At 45.7% G+C, this 19,377-nt stretch overlaps 1 protein-coding gene across 2 annotated transcripts in view; it reads right to left on the bottom strand.

Moving 5' to 3' along the window:
* The window catches only part of LOC144719498 (polymerase delta-interacting protein 2-like), a 32,955-nt gene extending 13,578 nt beyond the window's left edge, over nt 1–19,377 (bottom strand). Inside the window, exons 1-8 of one of the 2 annotated variants that reach the window (XM_078595483.1) lie at nt 19,148–19,377; nt 15,642–15,723; nt 11,454–11,551; nt 10,112–10,211; nt 8,083–8,152; nt 4,938–5,045; nt 2,480–2,652; nt 70–96 (exon numbers count right to left, since the gene is read on the bottom strand). In XM_078595483.1, coding sequence (XP_078451609.1) covers nt 70–96; nt 2,480–2,652; nt 4,938–5,045; nt 8,083–8,152; nt 10,112–10,211; nt 11,454–11,551; nt 15,642–15,723; nt 19,148–19,341 — 852 coding nt within the window. In that variant the 5' untranslated portion in view covers nt 19,342–19,377. The remainder of the gene's footprint in view (nt 1–69; nt 97–2,479; nt 2,653–4,937; nt 5,046–8,082; nt 8,153–10,111; nt 10,212–11,453; nt 11,552–15,641; nt 15,724–19,147) is intronic. The other variant, XM_078595484.1, reaches the window with a different exon arrangement.

Raw genomic sequence — 19,377 nt, 5'->3', positions numbered from 1 at the left:
CACGGCCCTCATCTGGTGCTGAACCAAAAAAGGGCTGTACATGTACATTAGAGGATGAACATTGCTTACCCAGTAAACATTTGAGTTTTGAGCCTCCTGAACCACACACAAACACACACAGGCACAACCACACACAAAAACAGAGTTAAAAATACTTTGCAATCTTAATTCCTGTACAATTGCATCATAACTAAACAAGAGGCTAAAATAGTGTTTTAAACTATCCACTTTCAAATATCTGATGGCAGGCCACTCTAAAAGGGGTTTCCTATGCATTTTCATCGAGCACTCTAAGAGGCTTTTCATTTAGTGATTTCAATACACAAACATTAGGTTACAAATCACACATTACGGGGTCTGCCCACAGTTAGTTACGTTGCCAAATAATATATACACTCCCATAATTACAACTCCAACGATAAACCCAAGTGCATATCTTCAAATTGGGAATGACAGCACCACTTAGTTTACCAACCAAGCGACATTCTGCGTACGGGGATAAACAGTCATCACAGTGAAAGTGACTCGCAAAAAAAGCCTGATGACTACAGAGAGGCATTGCGGTGACAGAAAACTAAGACATTCAAGATTATGACAGCGATATGTGTACCTGCTAATAACCTGAGGGTATAGGAAGCGTTGAAAGGTGGGGTTGTGGATTTGGAGAAGAACGGAGACAGGATGTGACTAACGGGGAGGTGATGTGGTCTGACTAGCCATGATTTAAACTAAAATCTACGTACAAAAAACTAAGTGCATGTGTATTAACTACTATATTTACCCAAGAATGTGAGTGTGTAACGCGCGTGACGTCACTCCACGTCGAACAGCCCCCATCGTTAATAATCATGAACAGGTGACGTCCTCCAAATGGACACCCCCCCCCTCCATTAATAATAATTAGCGGGTGACGTCACTCCACATGGGGGGGCTCCTTTGCCTGTCCAAGGACGGGTGTATTGCAGTAAATCTGAAACTTGCAAGCGAAAAGCAGATTGCGACGTGATATTCATTGCATTAATGCGTGTGCAATTAGTAAGGGCGCGGTGACACAGACCTAATTAATTTTAAGGTTATAATCCCTTGTTCATCATGACGTTCTTTTTACTTTGATGTCTCAACAGCGTGACGGAGATCACGTGACGTGAGGGTTCTGCCTTTGTAGTGAGGGTTGTGAGTTGACGCCGAGGAGGGGGGAGGAGGCGCCTCGCCCCCCCCCCATGTGGAGTGACGTCACCCGCTAAATATTATGAATGGTGGGAGGGGGTGTGTCCATTTGGAAGATGTCACCTGCTCATGAATATTAATGAGGGGGGCTGGTCGATGTGGAGTGACGTCACGAGCATTAAGGACAGACATTGCTGGGTGATTATAGTAGGTATAAGTCTGTGTCACCGCGGCCTTACAAACTGCACACGAATGGATGCAATGAATATCGCGGTCTGCTTTTAGCTTACAAGTTTCAGATTTACTGCAATACACCCGTCCTTGGACGGGCAAAAGGCGAGTTATAAATAGACACACACGTGTACTATACAGTATGTAAGTAGATGTAATACGTACATTAGTGTGTGTAGTCTACGTGAGTACGTGTACAGACACAATAATTAAAAGTATTTACAGCATGTGTGCATGCCGTACAGTACAATCCTTATGTCTATACCATGTCACGTTAAACTATTAAACAATTTTTAGGCCCACTGAGCTAAATGTTTTTCAGAAGCGACCGACCTGGCCACAACTGATAGCTCAAGGAAGTGGCTTATCACGTGGAAATTTATAGCAGCCAAATACTCTAAGCATAATGTCACTCAGGCTCAAAAAACGACCACATCCAATCTTGATGAGATTTGACGCAGTTGCTAGGGACCATGGAGGCATGATAACATTCCAAATTGGAGGTCAGTGAATCAAACAACTTCCACGTTTTGAGTCATTGAATATTTGACCTTTTTTGGGTGCCAAAAGGGTCAAGTTCAACATTAAAACCCATAACTCCCTAAATTTTTGCCGATATAGAGAAAAACTAAAACTTCATTGTCAAGTTCTTATTCAGCCCTTTCAACCTTGTAAAATATAAGATAGTGCATGTAATATTCATGATTATTTTTCACAAAGTTCGGTGACCTTGTCCCTGACTAAATAGATTATCCAGAGGCTGGGCAACATTGGTACAAAAAAATCTAGTTGGGCACTTCATATGCTCCGATTAGCGCAGTTGGCTGCGTATGTTGCGAATGAAGTTCAATATACATCCATAACGTTCATATAATATAAGCAAACAATTATTAATAAGCATGTTCGTCCATTATTCATGGTTGGCCACTTGAGACAGCCTACCGGAACCGACAGTGACGTTTCTGTGCAACGCCCACGACCAGTAAGGCTGATCGTGACTGACCGCTTGATAGATGCGTGTATCGTGAGCGTAAGAACCGCCAGCAATCGATATTTGATCGATGCACCGCAACATGCCTACCGCAGAGGGCTCCGTGTTGGGGCTCGGTCTGCTCACCCGGGTGCCCATGTAGAAGGGGATGACAGTGACGCGCACGCCCTCTGTGGTCTCGCGGTGCACGTCCGACAGTTCCAGCCACGGGTGGTTCTTCTCCTGCCACGTCTGCAGCGTCTCCTGCGCCACGAAGGCAGGCGCTGCACGCGATAAATAAGTCAGCGACATTCGCAGCCATCACAGCCTTCAAAGATTAGCACGGTTGGCTACGTATGGTGAGAAAAAAGTTCAGCGTACGTACGTACGTACAGGGTTACCGCCACTGTCGTGCTTTAGAAGTTCAAGTGTCGCGAAAATGACTGAAAATGTGTCAACTTTATTTTTGTCGTCATGTAATAATTATCATTTGTAATAGTGGTAGCATTATTAGCCAAGGAGGGAAGTCTGTCGAGGAGATGCAGCGGTGAAATCAGCTCGTGTAAAGGTACCAGATGGATTTATATATAGCAGGACAGTGACAGGTGGTGATGGCTCTGGGAATCCAGGAGGATGAAGGACTAATAATGATGAGCATTGGCATTCAAACATAATCATAATAACGTTATTTGATCAATAATGAAACCCTTAAGTCTCAAGACACTCATTCAGGATGGTACTATAAAACAGCCATAAAGAACCCCCTAAATTGGAAACTCATTTCTTTAGGACAGCTTTTTGTGTTTAGTTTGTTGTCCTTCCCCCACACCTCCGATTACCATGGTTGGCTACGTACGGTGTGAAAGAAGTTCTAAATACATACATACAAACCTAGAGTACCCAGTGAAAACCCGCACATACAAGGGGATAACACTCAAGGCTGTGCACAAATAGATAGAACCAATCTACTGAATAATCTAAGGAGTTAACCCATTGCTCTACTGCCATCTCTTGGCCACCTCACCACCCCACACTTACGAACTCTGGGAGGCACTGGCGGTCACGCACCAAAGGATGAGCCAGGATTAAACCTGTCGAGTTACCAAGATCTGATGCGATCAAGTGGGTGCATTTCTAGTGAAAGTCAGAAGCCGGAAGTAAAGCTCATTGGGCTGTACAGCTCTTTTTTAACAGGTGACAACAGCGGCAGCAAAGTGTTACATCGTGACACCAACCTCAAGTAGGGAGTTTGCATGTATGTTCAACTTCTTTCGCACCGTACATAGCCAACCGTGACAATCAGAGGGGTGGAAATTATGAATTCCTTGCACAAGAACAAATGCCAACCACGTCACAACCCTGATGCACGAAATTTTGAAATGAATAAATGTTTCAAGAGGGGAAACACACGAGCCTGGAGAACAAAAACTAAGAGACCAGACATCAAACCAAAAATGGCATCACAACCAAAGTGGGGGCCTGATGGATATAACTGGAGATGGGACTCCTGCCAAAAGGGCAGACACTCACGGGGGGCCTGAGCAATGAGACGCTGGCACGATGAAATTGGACGTACTGTCCTTGAAGTTGATAAGGAAAGCTGTCTCGGGTGTGGACCAATCAACTTCAAGGACAGTACACATTATCAGAGTTATGTCTTTTGTTTGTATTATGACTGCAGGTATTGCGGTCTATGCAAACATGACTCCTTGTAAAAAAGGTGTCAGTTTGTTGCCAGATATAAGGGTAAAAAACCAATTATCAAACGGTTAACTAGTCAACATGTTTGGGGTGAAGTGGATACTGTGTTCGCAACGCAGGTGTGAGGCACAGCAAATAATAGAACGAGGGTGCGAGTAAAAAAAAAAATTGGAAAGGCACAGCCCTGCAATTTGTTGCTTCCACCACTGCCGGCTTAAGCGCCTCCACTCCAAGGCAGATCTAGAGAGAGCCTGTCGAGGGTATTTGGCCTACTCTTCCACGCTGGCCAGACGTTTCGGAAGAGTTTTGAGTACGACAACTCTACCGCCGCACATGTGACTTTCCGATTGCTCAACTGCAGTGTATTCATTCATGCTGCTGAGCGGACAGAGACGGAGGGGTGCGGGGTGGGGGGGCATTTAAGAAACTTGCTCCCGTTGTTTCAACTACTGAGCCGGGAGAGCAAACCGGCGACCTCTGGATTGACAACAAGAAAAAATTAACCCGTAAAAACAAAGTTTTTCACTATAAATCCTTTATATGCGTGGCGGCTAGAGTCCTCTCGTCCTCTGGCTTGAGATGGCTGCCACCTATGGGTCAGATGATTGCCTGCCACCATTAAGCAATTGGTAATTAAATATAATTTTTTTTTACCTAAAAAGTGTAAAATTTTGGAAAAAAATTTTCACGAACATTAATTGTCACGCACAACGAGTCTGTGTGGGAAATGTCAGCTCGATTGGATCACGGGAAGTGCGTTAAAAAACGACCGAAAGATTTGCACGGTCGTAAGCGCGCAAGCAAGCAAGCAAGTGAACTTAATATAAAGGATTTAAAAAGAGGGCTGGCTGGGGTACGTGAGACTCACTGTGCCCTGGCTGATGCTGCAGGAACTTGTGGAAGAGCTCGTGCTGGAGGGGGGTCGGGCTGGAAGACAAGTAGGGCAGCACGTCCTCGTGGCCTACATAGTCCAGCCCTGCCACACACCGGCACACCGCCCCGTCGATTTACAATCACACGCACGTGCACGATACTGACCGTGAGGACCAACAACAACCACCACCACCGCCACACCAACAACAACAACCACCACCGCACCAACAACAACCACCACCATCACCGCACCAACAACAACAATCACCATCACTGCACCAACAACAACAACAACCACCGCACCAATAACAACCACCATCACCGCACCAACAACAACAACCACCACCACCGCACCAACAACAACAACCACCACCACCGCACCAACAACAACAACGACCATCACCGCACCAACAACAACAACAACCACCGCACCAACAACAACAACCACCATCACCGCACCAACAACAACAACAACCACCGCACCAACAACAACAACCACCATCACCGCACCAACAACAACAACCACCACCACCGCACCAACAACAACAACCACCACCACCGCACCAACAACAACAACCACCACCACCGCACCAACAACAACAACCACCATCACCGCACCAACAACAACAACCACCACCACCGCACCAACAACAACAACCACCATCACCGCACCAACAACAACCACCACCACCACCGCCGCACCAACAACAACAACAACCACCATCACCGCACCAACAACAACCACCATCACCACCGCACCAACAACAACAACCACCACCACCGCACCAACAACAACAACCACCATCACCGCACCAACAACAACAACCACCATCACCGCACCAACAACAACCACCATCACCACCGCACCAACAACAACAACCACCACCACCACCGCACCAATAACAACCACCATCACCACCACACCAACAACAACAACCACCATCACCGCACCAACAACAACCACCACCACCACCGCACCAACAACAACAACCACCACCACCATCACCGCACCAACAACAACAACCACCATCACTGCACCAACAACAACCACCATCACCACCGCACCAACAACAACAACCACCACCACCGCACCAACAACAACAACCACCATCACCGCACCAACAACAACAACCACCATCACCGCACCAACAACAAACACCACCACCACCGCAACAACAACCACCACCACCATCACCGCACCAACAACAACAACCACAATCACCGCACCAACAACAACCACCATCACCACCGCACCAACAACAACCACCACCACCACCGCACCAACAACAACAACCACCATCACCGCACCAACAACAACAACAACCACCACCACCGCACCAACAACAACAACCACCATCACCGCACCAACAACAACAACCACCATCACCGCACCAACAACAACAACCACCACCACCGTACCAACAACAACAACCACCATCACCGCACCAACAACAACCACCATCACCACCGCACCAACAACAACAACCACCACCACCGTACCAACAACAACAACCACCATCACCGCACCAACAACAACAACCAACATCACCGCACCAACAACAACAACCACCACCGCCGCACCAACAACAACAACCACCACCATCACTGCACCAACAACAACAACCACCACCACCGTACCAACAACAACAACCACCATCACCGCACCAACAACAACAACCAACATCACCGCACCAACAACAACAACCACCACCGCCGCACCAACAACAACAACCACCATCACCGCACCAACAAGCAATTAAATGCACTTTTCGAGGAACCATTATTACACTAACGTGGTTAAAGGGGCATCGAAGTCGTTTGGTATTCTTTTTCACGTCACAGCCTTCTTGACCCCTATAAATTACCATACATCTCCTTCATATAAGTGTTCATCCGCATGAAAACATTTAAAGTATTTTTTCCACTTCCCATCAAACACAATGCCTTCTGAGAGTGCTTCTTCACTTCTGATTAGTCTTCTTGGTTCTTTCGGTAAAGTCACGTAGAAGGGAAGTAAAAAAATAATAAAAAATTGTATTACTTCCCTTCTACGTGACTTTACCGAAAGAACCAAGAAGATGAATCCCTGCAGTCACAAAAGCTTTAAATCGAAACTCTGATTAGTCCTTTGTATATGTACATTTGCAGACGTATTGTTCACAACGGTTTCTGCAACCTCTACTTCTGTGCATAAACAATTATTTTGTTAATCCACTGCTGAATGACGGCCACCTCATGCCGTATGAGTCATGGGAGTTATTTGATGGGAGCACAGAAGTGCAATACAGCAATGGATTTTACTGCACAGCCATCTGCTGCCTACAACATAGCCCATCAGACTATGTATTGGGGTCCCTATCCAAGCAATGTCCAAGGTGCTCAGCTTCTAAGACATGGCAGGCGCATTCTCTGTGAATTGCTTATTATTTATTGTTATTTTAGTGTCATAAGCGCTCTCTATTGCTGGCCGCTTCGGGTCGTAGGCTTTGAAATTGTGAGTAACAAAAACCAAAACAAAACTATGAACTTGCATGCAGTATTCCTGACGGTGGATCTTGAGCTCCAGTCCTCATACCTGTGCCCGTCCGCTCTCCGTGTCCTCCCAATCAACAACGGTACAACGGCGTGCAACGTACATCGCGGTGGCTTGGCTATTGAGTGTGCAGGCAGTTAAACTGCACCGGTGCCCTCAGGCCGAAGAGGCTCAGGAGCGAGACTACAAAGAGCGGGAAGGCCGACAGGGGACCCCCGCCCCATTTCATTCCTTGCAAGCTACGCCACCGGTACATCATACGATTCGTATGAATGACATCTGAATGGGAAGCGCGGAAAATATGGAATGCTACGGGGCTGCATGTGTAATGTAAGCACGGGCTAAAAACAGAACAGGTGACTGACTCATCACCGGGTGTCCTGGTTTAAGTTGAGCTCAACCAAGCGGCTGGAAGTGGCGGTGCCCTTTAATTAGACAAAGTCTCTCCTATGAACGTACCTGACCTAAATAATGTAATGTTCACGCGGCTGAAAAACCCCTCTTTTTGAGTGCCGCCGGTGTCAAGAAGCAAGCTCAACTCAACACGACACTTCGAGCACTAACTGCCGTGATGGGCGATTAATTTTTCAAAGACTTTTGTGTTTACCGGGGATTGCGTAGAGCACCCTGCTGTCGTCGTGGCTTCCCAGAAATGTCACCGCTTCGGTCTGTGCTCTCTGCCGGGAAATAAATGCAGCCGTGAGCGTACAGAACCATCAGATGCTTAGACATACACATCCCCAGCGACAGAGGTGTCTGTGTGGCTTGGAGGTCACGGAGCACTGCGATGGCACCACCGAGATCATACGTTCTAATCCAGGTGGCCGCTCGTGACTCGAGTATAGTGAGCTGATGGTTTCAGCCTGGTCACCAATGACTGTAGAAAAAAGCCACAAAATGAAATTTCTCTTCTTGGTTCTTTCGGTAAAGTCACGTAGAATGGAAATAATAAAATAATAAAAATAAGACGCTGTCTCCCCAACAGACCTGGTCTTCACCTGAGGACGGCTGCTTGCGTTGTGGCCGAAACGTCGTGAGAATTGTATTTTATTATGTTTTATTTTAATTATTTTATTATTTCCATTCTACGTGACTTTACCGAAAGAACCAAGAAGATGAATCCCTGCAGTCACGAAAGCTTTAAATCGAAAAATGTGAAATTTGTTTCCGCATTTAAGTTAGCTATTTTCTAGCTCTGAAGATTAACATTTCATTTCAATTTGACTGTCTTCTGAAGTGCTGCCCTGGACTGTGTGGATCAGAGATCACTGAGGTAGCTCTCTGGAATCCACTTGTGGGCCATATTCTAACATCTAACAAGAATGTGTTGTACTGCTCCAAATGATATAATTGGGAGTTTACTGTGAAAACAAGTAACTACAGCACATGACATCAGCAGTGGCTGTACAACAGAAAAAATATCAGTTTGGTAAACTATAAATTACCTATCGGTGATTAGCGCACTGCATTATGAAGCCAGCTATCCAAGTTAAATTCCCAGCCATGGCTAACATCTGGCAAGCGATAGCTGAACTGGTCCCTGGGTTCCCCTTCACCCACCCATATTGACCGGCGTGGTGAAGTACAGTAAAAACGACCCCCATAACCGACACGATGTGATTAGACAATTCATCCAAAGACAAACGGACAAAGATCCCCCGTATAGCCTTAACAGACTGTAGGGGCAAGTGCTGTTAGTGAGCACCTATGAAGGCCGGAACGGTATACGAGGGGGTGGGTAGCCAGCACCACGCCCGACCGCCTTTGTCTCCCCAGTGGTGATGTTTTGGCCGTGAGCGGGAATCGAACCAGGGTCGCCAGGTTCATAGCGCAGCGTAGCGCTAACCGCTACACTACCGCTCATCCAGTAATGGATTCACACATGACCATACATGAGTTCAGATATTTCTTCTACTTACTATTGCCAAATCAGTGAGTGTCAAGCAAAGTTTAATGTCTCATGGAGCGTATTTATGAGTCAATGTCCCAGCAGAATATGATCAATGGGTGGAAAATGGCCTCAAAGAGGCAAACCGTGAACCCAGAGAGAAATGCTCCAACTTGTAAGAAAAAATACAGAGGCCGGCCAGCCAGCCACCCAAGCCGCGTTAAGCACTTTACTTGATCTTACTTACGTTTTAAAGGAAACAACTGTAAAGGACTCAGTGTCATGTGAGCTCACGCTGTTTCCAGGAACACCGTGGCGAAAACACGCACGAACATGAGACGGAAGGGAACGGGAGAGTTGTCTCTGTCGTGGCGGCCCATTAGCGTGGAGGGACAATGCGTCTAAATGCAGCAACTTGGCAAAGGACTTCAATAATTTACACAGATGGACACTCAACGATAGAGCAAAAAAACTACAAAACAGCTGACTGGCTTGGAGATGCCAGAGAGAACCGAACGAAGTGAAAAATGTCTAAGGAGTCATTAATTTTTAATAGATTCATTGATTAAAATCAATTATTACGCTCACGACACATGCGTAAAATTGCGCGTGTAAGAATTTATTTTTTTAATATGATTTATGAAAAACTATATTTCTATGCCATCGAACAAATAAGCACAAGAGACAGAAAAACAAACAATAAGGCAGTTCTACAATGGGGAAGTTTGTACGTAGCGCGTGAACTCACAATGTGGGGGCAGTCTCTGGAGTCGATGAGGACCTGGTAGTACGTCTGGGTTTTTCCTGACACCTCCTTTGCGCTAGGAGTGTCAACCTCCTCCTTCTTACTGTAACAGAGCGAACATACGCAGGTCAGTCTAGCAACTCAGAGGGTCGGAGAATTAATGCATGATTAAACACACTGTACAGAAGGCGTGTGACAACTATTTTCCTGGATGAACATTTGTTAGGTACGAAGGGAAAGAACAGAATAGGTACCGCTGCAATTTTTAAAATATACATGTAGGAAATGTAGTTTTTGTCCGTCCGTGAGCTAGTCTGACAGCCACAGCATTATCTTGAGTGTTTTTCATGATGCTCGGTTGACTCAAAGCTCATCATGAGCAGAATGAAGCAGGAATTCGTGGTAATAATGACGACCTATGTACAATCGATGACCTTTTGATTTAGGTAATAAAAAACGAAATCCGTCACCTTGCCAAATCTGGCAAGGATTTAGAAATGTCTATACTGTCTACCCATTCCTTTAATTGTTGGAGTTGTGCCATTCATAGGATAGGCTGGTATCGGTTTGTTATACACAACAGAATTGTAGTCTATCCACCACTGATTAGGCTGCCCCTTGGGTGCCATCTACTGGCATTCGTTGAGCTGCTCTTGAGCTCATATAACCAAAGCGTTCCACAATTTCCTTGCCCGAGTGTTGCGGAAATTTCATATCACCTCTCGCCTCCTGTCCTTGAAACTTATTTTAAAAAAGATAGCTTTAATCTTATCCCGAATGTTGTCCTAATTGTGTTATCAGCCTCATCATGAGAGAGTATCCATGCAGATCTCTCACAGAGAATGCATATCTTCATGCTCGAGAATGGCCCACAAAAGTGACCATCACACAACTGTATCCGAGATCCTTTGAAATAACCTCTGTTCCACACAGCAGGGGGCAGCACTTTCCACACCCACTAAGCTAATTAGACAGACCTGTTCTCCACCTGAAGACGGCTGCTTGCGTTGTGGCCGAAACGTCATGAGAATTATTTTATTATGTTTTATTTTTATTATTTTCCTTCTACGTGACTTTACCGAAAGAACCAAGAAGAGTAAAAATGCAATAGAAAATTCTCAGTCAGAATTTTGCCCCAATTAAATAAAATCCAACTTTACTGCGACGTATTTTTTTAAGTTCGAGGTTAAGAGGCTGAGACCATCCATTCCCTCCACTTGGGTACCCAGTTTAATCTCAGGCAACTGCTTGGATCTAAATCGAGAATCTCACTTCTGAGTCACTCGTTCATCTTTGTCCCTGCAACCTTTGTGACTTTAGCATCTCACCGTGTGCGATTCCTCACCTGATGCCCATGCTGGAAGGAACATCACGATCGTAAAGACGAGCCAACCATGGGAACAGGATGACGCCGCGATATCCAAACACGCGGTGAAGGAACAGCTGAGCGACAGACGAACAGGGAAAACCATGGAAATGAGTCTTTAAGATGTAAGCAACATTAGCAATGCTTTTCAAATCCAAGCTCTATGACGCCTAATGATGATCGTATCGTGTATATCAACTAACAAGCACTGCCAATGAGTTTTGCGAGTTTTGCACGTGGAAAGGTATGGAATATTTTTCGTACTTTCTGAAACTGTGATGTGACAAAAATCTGAAGATAACTGACAGACGTGAACCAGTCCTGTTTTTCCAGTTTCATGGGGAGGTAAGATGTTGCAACGCCTGTGAAGTACAGTGCACAACACTACCACGTTAGAGTAATGGAAATGAATTCACCAAACTAGTTACCAGGAAAGCTGGAAAAAGTTCAGCATAAAAACCGATACAACCTAAAACCAAACTAGTCGAGTTGAGAAAACGCCATTCACCACCCAAAATGTTTTCTGAAATTGCATAACATGCACATGTGGATACTTGTGCACATTCTATCCTTCTCTGTCAGAAACATGTTCAGGAGCTAAATGCCAATGTTAAGCCACGAGAGGGCCTAGCGACAGAGTTTGTAAACTTTAGTTAGTCCTCCTCCGTTTGAGGAGCAGACAACAGTGGTTTTTTGCTCTTTGATCCATAGCTTGTGTTGTATGGTCACAATCACAACTGTGCCTTGTCTTTAAATTTCCATTAAAAAAAAATGCGCCTATCGGCGTGTTAATGTACTGATGTGGTTGATGGTTCCACCAGTGTGTTCAATGAATGTCAAAGTCAGGAAATGTGCGATGTTTTGGGTCCCAAATGAGTTATATTCTTAGGTTTTTTCGGTAAAGTCACGTAGGTAAAAAATTAAAATTAATAAAAGTAAAATTAAAATATTTTTTTTTACCTACGTGATTTTATCGAAAAAACCTAAGAATATGAATCCTTGCAGTCACGAAAGCTTCAAATCTAGTCCCAAATGAGTTATTTATTGTGGACGTCCGCGTTGTTCCACTGTTCGCCAGCTTTCTTCCACATCTGGGTAATATTCTAGGATGGCAACAGTGTGATCCCAGGAGGAGAATTGGCGGACTTCAGTGGACGGTGAGGTACATTGCTGAGGTGTTGATTGATGGGTAGGTAAACACCCTTTCAGTTTGCATGTCTCTGAACATATTTGGTGGCAGAATGTTGACCCCAACAGGGAGCCAGGGGCTTCAGTGTCCCGGTTATGATGCGCATTGCATTATTTAATTGTGCATCTAGCCGTCTTCTGTCTGAGCTCCTGGATCAGGCTGAAGCAAAATGAGAGGGTGTTGGTTTTCAGCACATCGCCTGAGGCACCCCAGGTTGTTCCTGCAAGTTTCTGGAGCAGGGCGATTCTTAGTTTTGTCTTTTTAAATCCTTTATATTAAGTTCACTTGCTTGCTTGCTTGCGCGCTTACGACCGTGCAAATCTTTCAGTCGTTTTTTTAACCCACTTCCCGTGATCCAATCGAGCTGACATTTTGCACACAGACTCGTTGTGCGTGACAATTTATTTTCGTGAAATTTTTTTCCAAAATTTTAGACTTTTTAGGAAAAAATTTATATTTAATTACCAATTGCTTAATGGTGGCAGGCAATCATCTGACCCATAGGTGGCAGCCATCTCAAGCCAGAGGACGAGAGGACTCTAGCCGCCCGTTTCAAAGACCAATGTGGGCTGGGTTGTGGCCCATTGAGCACGCATATAAAGGATTTATAGTGAAAAACTTTGTTTTTACGGGTTAATTTTTCATAGATCTGTTTGTGTGGGGCTTGAAGGTCAGGCTTCTTTCCATGACAGCCCCTATATATATTGGGTGTTGGGTCAAAGTGCACTGTGCTACCACAGAAGGACACACCAAGAGTGTTATCTGCTGCATGAATGTTCAGGTGAAAAGTGCTTGTGGTGGTTTTGGAAAAACTCCCCGTGAAAATCCACGTGAAAATTCCATGAAGTATCATGATTCAGGATCATGATTTGTTGCAAGTGTAGAGGAGTAGTGTGAGCAACCATGAGGGAGCGAACAGAGGGAGGTGCGAGCGAGTTCACAGCCGAGGATGACGTCAAGTCACGGGTGCGGTAAGGGGCTACACCTTCGGGAACAAAGGCGGGTGCGAGCTAGGGGGAGGAGCCGCCAAGGGGGGCACTTAAGGGGGACCCCGTGACGAGGGCGTGGTCGTTGTGGGGAGATGGGGCAAGGATCAGCTGGAAGAGGTCTCTCCCTCCTCGTCGCCGGGTGGTGTTGGATGAACCCCCGTCCCAGGCAGACGAGCGAGAGAGCCCCAATGGATAGCCGAGGGTAGGATAATATAGAGTTTGGGGGCCCAGGGTAAGGACCAAGAATAGAAAGCACCTACCTCTGGTGTGAGTTACAGTGTCGTGTGAACAGTGTTAATAAACGGCATCAGCCCCAACAGTGAATTCCGTCTACTGCGTGGTCGTTCTGCACAACACAAGCATGAATGTTTTTTTGTTACGCTGTGGTGCGTGTAATAATCGCTAATAATTATTATTATTCAACGGGGATTAAACGTGGCAACCATTGTCGTGTACTCTGTAAAACGTGACAGGACTTTCCTGAAAAACGGTCATGGCACTCCAGTGTGGCTTCCCTGGGTAAACAAGTTTCGTACTAACAAGGGCTGGTAAGGCCACGTGAGCTCATTACATAAATGTAGGCATTGAAAAACATAATTTATTATGCATGATATTGCATGCATGACCATGGGGGTTAACAATCAATATTAATCAATAAAAATTACGCACTGTTCCACGCCTAGCATTAACCAACTAAAAAAATGTACCCATGAGAAATATTGAACTTTGTCATGTATTAAATGGACTGTAAGATGAAAATATATACATTGTACCTTTGGCCATATGCATAGACTTAACAAGTGTGCAAATAAAGTGTGTTGAAATGCCCCGCATCCAACGGAAAATATTGGCTGCATCAGTGATATTCCGTCATGCGGTTATCTCCTTGCAGCTAAGCACTTAAGTAATGGGGCCTCTTTGACCAAATCACCCGGAATGCCCCAATCTCACGTGATCACAGAAGCTAAACTTGAGCGAGCCTGCAAAGTGCGTGGATGGGTTACTGCCATGAGTGGGTGTTATGGCTGCTAGGAGGACACGTTGTGAGCTGGAATGTGCAGTGCAGCAAAGTCTGTTTTTGTAATGTACTTTTATGAATGTATGTTGAACCTCGATCGCACCGTACATAGCCAACAGTGCTAAGCGGAGGTTACCCCATGTATATGCTCTCTCCTGCCTTCACCATTCTGCATTGCAGTGTTGAAGTATAGTAACAAATTAAACCCACGACTCACACAGCACAGGGAGAATCTCGTCCAGTAGCAACTTTACAAAAGGGCTGTGCACACACATGTACATGAGCAATGGAGGTTACACAAGTAAAAAGGCACAGATCTAAAGCAAACAAAGCCCTGTGCAATGATCAGCATGTGGCCTTTCAACTCTGCTCCACATACCAGGACCCCTTTAAAAGCAGTGGCGGCTCCTGCAAAATCTCTCAGGGGGGGCAAATGTCTGGATGATTGATAAGGATAAGGTCCACCCATGCAAAGGATAAATTAACAGCTTAAGCATGTAAAGGCAACTTCACTTCTTTAATATTAATGAAAAATAAAGTGACTCTTACAATACATCTTGTTTGTTTCTATACTCACTATTAATACAATCCGCTCATGTTTCTTTTATTAAAGATTCCACTAGGTGGCGACAAATAATTTTGTTGGATGAAACGTGCTTACGTATGATGACGTAAGCACGTTAGTACGAGCCCTCTCGGAAGCCATAGAGAATGCATTGCAGCGCCCCCCGTTCGAAAAAAAACATCTTTGAATGTAAGTCTATGGGACCACTCGGGGCGATTCTCAGCCGGAGGGAAATCGCCCAAAAAGAGGCGGTACTCCACAGAACGTAGCATGACGCTGATTGGACTATATCCAGAGGCACAGTGACGGCTAGCGTGACTCTGTGGTTGAATGACATTGGTGGTGCGTCGCCCAATCGCCCTAATGAAGAAACCGCCCCTGTTTAAAAGTATACTGATGTTCTCACCTGTCCCGTCTCATATCTTCCTTGCAGCTTTGGTGTTTCAAACACCCCCACTGGCTCCAGCACCTTTCCCTCTGGCCTGTTTCTGTAAAAGGAAAGAATGATACTTATTGTCTCTCAAAACATACAAAATACAAGATAGGTTATCAAACCTTTCACTTATTTGTAGTGTTTTTTGGGCCATATATCTTTGTAGTAATGAGAGGATAAATGGAGTACAATGGTCATTATTCAATCCTGCAGATTTAAATTCATCAAGATAAATATGTTGCCCATATGATATAAAGTATCATGCCTATAACCAAAGAACATAAAATGTGCCCAATCGCATTAACTTAGATGGGCAATCACCAAGCACAGCAGGCTTTTCTCGGCTATGGAGCAATGTGGTGGGCAACAGAGGGCAGTGAAGAAAAATCCACTGCTCTATGTACTGTATTCTATGTTCATGTCTACACTCCCCAACTTCAACAACCCAAATTGACCAGCACGGTGCAATACGGTCAAATAATTCCCACAACTACACGTCATGGAGAGGCCCCTCTTCCAGTAGCGGACCGACTAAATGGCTCTACATGTGCTTATAGTATCGCAAAGGGATAATGATTTGTTTTTGATGTAGCACCCTACATCAAAGAGCGCTTTGCATCAAATCGCATTGCAATCATTTGAAAGGGGTTCTTTAGTGGCAACTCTCCATGTGGCCATAAGGATGACACAGCCCTTGGCCTGCAATCATGCATGAGACTCCCAGTAGGGGGTGATGATTGGCATGTGTAATCTCAATAGAGCAGTTTGTAATTAATTTTCAGCAAATTGGGACCATGATGCTGGCACAATGGGTGACCCTTGCGAATTACATTGCTGGATCTTGAATGGCCACTTTGGAGTTGACGGCAAGTGTATTTATAAATGCACCCGAAGTATTGATCATGGTGGCCCGCTGGATTCGAACCACGAACCTCTTCAACAAGCAGCGACCGCGAGACCACAAGGTAATGTCAATCCCCCAGTCGTCCAAACAAACCGCTTAACCCAATCAGTAACATTATCTTCTGGCTCAGCACATTAGGAAAATATTAATAAAATGACAAAATCAACAAAATTATCAATTATATCACATCCAAAAACGTTTCAAAGTCAATTTGAAAAAATAGGACACCAAAAACATTACAGTTTTGTCCAATAAAATACATTACGTACCTTTATTTATGGAATGTACATTTAGTGTTCGTCAAACCTTTGTTTTAATTTAAATGAGTGCATGTTGGAAGACAGCCTCCGAAAAAGGAATATCAGAGAACTACTTCTGACATCCCTTCAACTGACCTTTTAAAAACTCACATCCTAGGCTGGGATATATTTTCCTACTGCTAGAGATATGTTTGCTGTTTAGCCGATATTTAAAATTTACAGTATGTTCTATAAATTAGCTAACTTATGTGAAAAGCCAAATATGTGATGCAATTTTCACGCAGTTATTGGCGACTGGTAATAATGTTTTGTGTTTGTACAGGTCGTGGGAGTTATTTTACCACACTGCGCCTTGCTAGTCAGTGCAAGTTGGTGAAGGCAGGAAGCAAGACCATGGGAGCATATCCAGTACAGACAGTCCTTGAGATACGAACGCGTGTCCTTGTGAACAAACCGCCAGAAGATGTTTTTATTTTTAACCATCAAACTTGTCAACGTTCGGTCGTACTTAGGAACCAAAACACGTAACTAATTTGTTCGGCGAAATGTAACGAGTCCCAGTATCCTCCTAAAAATGCCCCTTCCAACAAGCAAAGCCAGCATCAGAACTCAATGTACATGTTTTTATTTTAATGTTACTCTATGTTATGCTATGTTTTATTTACTACAGTATGTATTATTGTATTCCGTGAAAATGTACAATACTTCTTACAATGCTTCCCTTTTTGTTGAACCATAACACATTTATTAACACTAACCGTATATAGCTAAAATCACACACAGCAACGAGGAGCATGCGATGTTAAGCTGCACGTTGTCTTGTGGCCGCAATACCGGAGCAATCGAACGCACACACGAACCAGAATGCAACATTTTTATATACAGTGCTGTCGATTCAATAGTCACAAGCAGCAGAAAATGTACATCTTAAAATGCTGCATTGTTACATGTTTAATAAATTACCATTTTAATACCTCTTTATTTTATCATTTCCTATGTGGCCGAAAAATGTGGATACATAAAAAAAATATGTAAATGTTAACAATTGAGGATAAACTGATTAACTTGTTGATTACATTGGCGAAAATCAAATAAACAAAAAAAATTATCATGCCATAGGTGAACACGCTTGAAATTATTTTTTTCAAGGACGAAGTTTCAGGCCGATGCAGGGCAGTCTGGGACACAGTTTTGGTGTGCCGTGGTGTCTGACTGTCTGATAGTCAAAGTCTTTCTGACAATCGTGGTGTCTCCGATAGTGATGGTGCTTGTCTGACAGTCATGGTGTCTACGTGTCACGGCGTCCCAGTCTAACAGTCACACTCTCAAATATCTCACGGTCATTGAAATCTGTTTGAGAGTGTATTAATAGCTGTTCTCCACTGCCGGTGGTGTTGCTCTGTGTCAAGAAAGAACCCGAGGGGTGACCGTGACTCTGACATGCCCATAACTTAAGACACAACAACCACCATTCCCCACGAAGTGAAGGTGACGTCAACACGGCGCTTGTGCCAGGCTATGTGCACGTTGAGGCCACGTGAAGTGTCGAACGCCCGCTGGCAGGTCACGGGGCAGACCCAGGTGCCACGGTTCGACTGACTGAGATGACTGGCCAATGCACCACCTGTGCCCCCTAACGTGCGAACTTGCTGTGCTTTAGCCACCCAGCGCTCCGCTCGTTGTTGTGAGCGTCGCTCCTCCACCCTCCGTTGTTGTTTGGAGGGCGACTGCCTCCAACTGCCCAGCAGCGTCCTTCACGAGCCTCCTCCACAGAGGCCGATCCTGACACCGCTGGTACCAGTCAGCAAGTCCACTCAGTTCCACGTCCTCCTGTACCACATCACTCCATCTCTTCTCTAGCCCGTGCCGCGCCCGTTTAGCCCCCTCTACCCGGCCAAACAGAAGCTGCTTAGAGGCATGCGGTGTCTGTCTGTGCGGTGTCCGTGCGGTGTCTGGGCGTGCGGTGTCTGTGACGTGCGGTGTCTGTGACGTGCGGTGTCTGTGACGTGCGGTGTCTGTGACGTGCGGTGTCTGTGACGTGCGGTGTCTGTGACGTGCGGTGTCTGGGCTTGCGGGCTCCATGGCTCAGCCTGAAGACAACTCCAGACGCACGCGCCGTGTCAGCATTGCGACCCGGTGACCCTCGCTTTACATTTCACCCTTCGAACACGCGGCACGCGCGCTCAACTCGCCACCCCATTGGCCACCTCGCTCCGCAACGCAACCTCCGCACGGACCAATCGGTGCCCGCGTCCTTGACGGGGGGGGCCACGCCTATCCGCGGTGGGAAATCAAACGGCAGGCCTCGGCCTCACCTGGACGATGCGTGCCGCACTCTTGGGAGGCCCGCGCCGCTCGGCGGGCCCGGCCAGCGGAGCGGCGCCGAGGCCGAGGCGAGCGGGGAGAGAGGCGAGAGCGAGGAGGAGAGCGGGGAGAGCGAAGAAGCGAGCAGCCGAGAGCCGCGACCTCCGAGGTATCCCGAGCACAAACGCGCCGCGGCAGCCGCCATCGCCGCGCGCGGGCTGATTGGCCCACGCGCGGGTCA

Source organism: Lampetra planeri, chromosome 6 (assembly GCF_965212315.1).
Source record: "Lampetra planeri chromosome 6, kcLamPlan1.2.h2, whole genome shotgun sequence".
Classification (NCBI taxonomy): domain Eukaryota; kingdom Metazoa; phylum Chordata; class Hyperoartia; order Petromyzontiformes; family Petromyzontidae; genus Lampetra; species Lampetra planeri.
The sequence above is the reverse complement of the archived record's forward strand: the minus strand, read 5'-3'. Positions and strand labels throughout refer to the sequence as shown.